The sequence below is a fragment of the Microtus ochrogaster genome, unplaced genomic scaffold (genome assembly GCF_000317375.1).
Source record: "Microtus ochrogaster isolate Prairie Vole_2 unplaced genomic scaffold, MicOch1.0 UNK73, whole genome shotgun sequence".
Taxonomy (NCBI): domain Eukaryota; kingdom Metazoa; phylum Chordata; class Mammalia; order Rodentia; family Cricetidae; genus Microtus; species Microtus ochrogaster.
This window is the reverse complement of record NW_004949171.1, coordinates 366,677-371,521: the sequence shown is the minus strand read 5'-3', so window position 1 is coordinate 371,521 and position 4,845 is coordinate 366,677. Positions and strand designations below refer to the sequence as shown.

Below are 4,845 nucleotides of genomic sequence, written 5' to 3'. Positions count from 1 at the left end.
TGAGCTCAAAGGCCAATTCCTTATCCAGGGTACAGATTCTGACAGAACATTTGAGAAATGGGCAGAGAAAGTTTGCTTTCATCTATGCTTGGTTTGCCAAGCAATCATTTCCCAACTTTGTCTCATCTGTTCCAGGAGGAGCCTGCTCTCTAAGCCAGATCTGTGTCTCCACAGAAGATCTGTGTTCTCAAGACAAAATTTGAAAAAAAAAAAAAACACGCTAAAGTTTATTTGTGATTGAGAGGTTGATGCTATCATGATACCTGATGTTCTAACAAACAGTACTTAATGTGATAGGGTTTTGGTTTTTAGAGTAAGAGTATTCAGTGACACATTTATACCCAGGGCTCAGAATTGTCCTTCCTAAAGCCTACAAGCTTGGTGATTTCCCTTCGGATCTCCCTGGTCTTAATACTGTATATGACTGGGTTGAGCATGGGTGGCACAAAGAGGTAGATATTGGCCATGAGAAGGTGCACAGCAGGTGGTGCATGTTTCCCAAAGCGGTGCACTAGCGACAGCCCTGCCATGGGCACAAAGAACACAAGCACAGCACAGAGATGTGAAGTACATGTTTGGAAGGCTCGGATCTGCTCCTCTTGGGACGCCAGTCCTGCCACAGTGTGCAGGATGAAGCCATAGGACAGTGCAATGAACACCAGGTCCGTCATCACGGTAAACACTACCAGTGACAGTCCATACAGGTTGTTGAAGGTGGTGTCTACGCATGCCAGGTGTATCACTTCCTGGTGTAGACAAAATGAGTGGGAAAGGACAAGAGGTTCACAATAGGGAAAAGCCTTCAGGAGGAGAACAATTGGGATAAGGGCTACAGGGCCCCTGAGAATAATGCATAGGCCTGCCCTGATCACTCTCTTACCAGTGATGATGACTGAATACCTCAGCGGATGGCAGATTGCCACAAAACGATCAAAGGACATAGCAAGGAGCACTGCAGATTCCATGAAGGAAAAAGAGTGGATGCAGAACATCTGGATTTGGCAGGCTCCAAAATAAATGTTATGGTAATTGAACCAAAATATACCCACTGTGGTGGGCAAGGTAGACACTGACAGCCCCAGGTCAGTGAGCGCCAGCAAGGAGAGCAGATGGTACATGGGCGTGTGCAGACGAGGGCTTCTCTTGATAATCATCAGAATGAGACAATTGCCAGAGATGGCCACCAGGTACATCAAGAAAAAGGGGATGAAAATCCAGTGTTTAAAGGCTTCCAAACCAGGAAAGCTACTAAGGTAGAACATGGGGCTGAAGTGAGTAACATTGGACAGGACCATGAATTAAAAAGATATTGCGTGATATTCCTCAAGGATAGAGCTGAAAATAAATGGATATCTCTGATTATTCATTAGTTCTCCAGTCTCACAAACACTCTGTGAGGAACGTCACAGTTATCTCTCGCTTTTCATCCTCAACTCTGCTCATCAGTTCTATGCTTTAGCCATTCACATCACAGTATTCGAAATTTCTTTGATGAAATAACTGTCATTAGGCTTCTCCCCTGTACTTACATTATCTCTCTCCATCCCTCTTTCTCCATTTTGTTTTTGAGACAGGGTTTCTTTGTGTAGTCCTTGCTGTCCTATAATTCGCTCTGTAGACTGGGTTGACCTCAGATTCAGAGATTTGACTGCCTCTGCCTCCAGAGTGAAGACATTACTTTCTGGTCTTTTCTACTGGGTTTTTTTTTTAATCGTCTCTATTCTTTAAATATGTCTGTTTCCATTATTAGGTATATTTTGAAATTCTCTAATATTGCTCCTCAGGCAATAAAATTTACTCTCATGATTTCATTTTTCATATTTATTCTGATAAGAATTAGATTTGTGACTCTACAGCTCTCTTTTGATTTCCACATTCGTATGTAGTAGCTTGCAGAACATTTATAATTTGATGTTTCACAGCTCAAAAGCAAGGTAAAAATTTGTATTTTCCAACAACATTTTTATTTTATTTATCTTATGGACATAAATCAAACTGTTGTTTTTTATATTTGTAATGCTGGCAGTATATTATGATTATGGTTTCCCCTGCCTTACCTCCACCAAGATTCTTTCTGACTCCCACCCACTCAAATTCATACTGTTATTATGATGATGATGTGTTGTGGACAATATAGGTTAGAAATCCAGTTAAAACATAAGAGAAGGAGGGATAATGAAAAAAGAACATGCTTTCTAGGTTATGAGTTAGGATTGATCATTGATTTTTAGGTACATTATACAATTTTTGATGAGATATTGAGAACATAGATTCAACAGTTAGATTACTAAGAATTATGTCTAGAGGATTGTGAGAATAAGAACAACCAACATGTTCTAAAGTCTTCAGGGATATGCCTGGTACAGCGGCTGAAGGAAATGGGAACAAAGTATAAGGTAGTGCAGGGGAGGTCATGGGAGGAGAGCCAGAGAATAAAACACAAACAAAAACCAAAGGAAGCTGGGCCGTGGTGGAGAACACCTAGTCCCTAGCACTCAGGAGGCAGAGACTGGTGGACCTCTGAGTTCAAGACCAGTCTGGTCTACAGAGCAAGTTCCAGGAAAGTCAAGACTACACATAAAAATCTTGTCTCAAAAACCAAATAAAAATTATATTTACCAACAAATGAATGACAAAAAAGACCAAGATAAACCCACATCATTTTAGCCAGGGAGTGAGAATATTTTGCTTATTTTTCCTTCCATTTCTTTAGCAGTTCTCTACTAAAATAAATAACTCACAACTTATTAATTTTTTATAATCCACTTATCAGAGAAATGCCCTTTAAATACATTTGTAGGGGCCTATGTTTAGTACGTCTTTAGAATGTCTGATTTAGTTGCATCAGTTATATGTACTTCTGATGATGCCTTACCTTTTAAAATTCCCCTCTCAGATGTTTTGATATCATATTGGCTGGTTCCTTCCTGATTCTTATAACAGTTCCCATCAGACTCTTTCTTCCGTTATTCAAAATGTTTATGTTACTCAATTTTCTGACCTTGGACATTGTATCTCCTCATTTATTATTTGTTATTATTATAAAGTTGACTGTAAATATTTGTCTCTAATCCAGATAGCTCTGTTATGCAGCCAGCCTGAGTCAGTGTCTCTTTTTGAGCTGCTTGTTAATGTGTGTCAGTTATACTTAGAACATTTACCATTCAAGACCATCATCCCACGTTTAATTCCCTGCTGCTTGTGATTTTTAGGTATCACCTACTGTTTCCAAATATGAACTGCATTTTTTTAACTTTCTTATCTATTTTTTATCTGAGTTCAGTCTTCCTTTTGAATATCCCTTCCCTTATTTCTTTGTATTTATCTTTGTATTCATCATTTTCCTTCTCAGTTTTCCCCAAACCATCTTCACTGATCTCTCTGATACATACTTTGCAATGTCTGGGCCTTCGTCCCGAGAGCCCGCCCCCTGCTGTCTCAGCATCACTTGGAAAATGCTAACTCTAGGCTATGATGTCAGTCCTTCCCTAAGTTCCCTTTCAGGGCACTAAAGAGCTGTGGTAATAGGTCCAGTTTCTTGATGTCAGGCGCAACTCAGAAAGAATATAAAACTTACACATTTGTGTTTCTCATAACTATGAATCCTTTTTATCACTGTCTAACAGATGGGACTGAAGCCATGTCTCGTGCCAAAGTATATTGCCCTAATGTACGAGAGTCTGTAGCACTCAACTCCTGGACGGGCCCTTTCTGCGTTGACCTTTCCAAACCCCTCCTTTATTTACTCCACTCAGCACACCCGTGTTGCTATTTCTTGATGCCCCATGCAGTATTTGCTTTTTATATTTCTTGCTTCCTTGGCAAACAACAGCCCTGTTTTTTCCAACTAGCAAACACTTGCTGATGTTTAAGCCTTAGTACAAATATTCCCTCTTACTGACATCTCTGACTCCTCCGTGTAGAGTTAGGTGAGTTCTCAGCACACCTTTGATGTAATGCTTGTGAAATAGAATGAATATACGTATCTCTTCAGTATTTGCTTTTTATAGTTAGATAGGGTATATTGTATTAGCATAAGCACAAACATGTACAAATAATGTATGTTTTATAAACTTCCTTATAGTTTATAAAATGCACATTACTTATCAGTAATTAGTGGTTTTATGTACTATATAAAATATAATTCTATAAAAGAATAAAAGCATGCATATAAACACAAATATATTAAAATTATGATTATATATCTATATATATATTTTTACTTCACAACTGATCCTTGGCCAAAAGGCTAAGAAGAATGCATGTTTAAATAACTTTATGTTGCATGAATTATTTATATACTACTAATAAAACTTACATGTCTATGTTTACATTTGTCCTTCCTATACATGTATTTAAGACTAATGATTCTTTAACTCCTCTTTTTTCAACCAAGTAGACTATGACCCCTGGATTCCAGGGCAGTGCTTAGCATGTGGTGAACTCTACCATGCAGTGTTTACATGAAGAACCAAATGATGAGGGGACATGCTACTCACCTCTTGTCCCACCTGGCTGTGACTGGAGTCCTGGGCTCAGCTTTTATCACTGACTTCAGCATCATACGGCCCAACAGACAAAGAGAGGGATCTGGTGAAAGCAAGAAGTCCACAGAGACAATGGCGGGGCAGGACTTACTCATTTTAGAAAGGAAGTTAAAGGGAATTTATGTCGGCAATGTGAGACAACTGTCCATGAAGGGAGAACCACTCCATATCTTCATTTCCACAGAGGAGCAGGAGAGTGTGTCCATCCGTAAATGGTTACATTTAATGACTGTGCAGTGGCAACACTCACAACAGAACAAGTATCTATGAGATCTGAGAAGGAAAGTTCTCAAAATGA

General features: G+C 39.1%; 1 protein-coding gene across 1 annotated transcript; it reads right to left on the bottom strand.

Annotated features, from left to right (window-relative positions):
- Positions 1 to 335: 335 nt before the first annotated feature.
- Positions 336 to 1,322, bottom strand: LOC101993407 (olfactory receptor 51M1-like). Its single transcript, XM_005370240.3, has one exon. It carries the CDS (start codon positions 1,293 to 1,295, stop codon positions 336 to 338), a length of 960 nt encoding a protein of 319 aa, XP_005370297.1. The 5' UTR covers positions 1,296 to 1,322.
- Between the last annotated feature and the right edge of the window lie 3,523 nt (positions 1,323 to 4,845).

Bases quoted from the DNA above. Each gene is read 5' to 3' on its own strand.
- LOC101993407 (XM_005370240.3), bottom strand. From the start codon at position 1,295: ATGGTCCTGTCCAATGTTACTCACTTCAGCCCCATGTTCTACCTTAGT.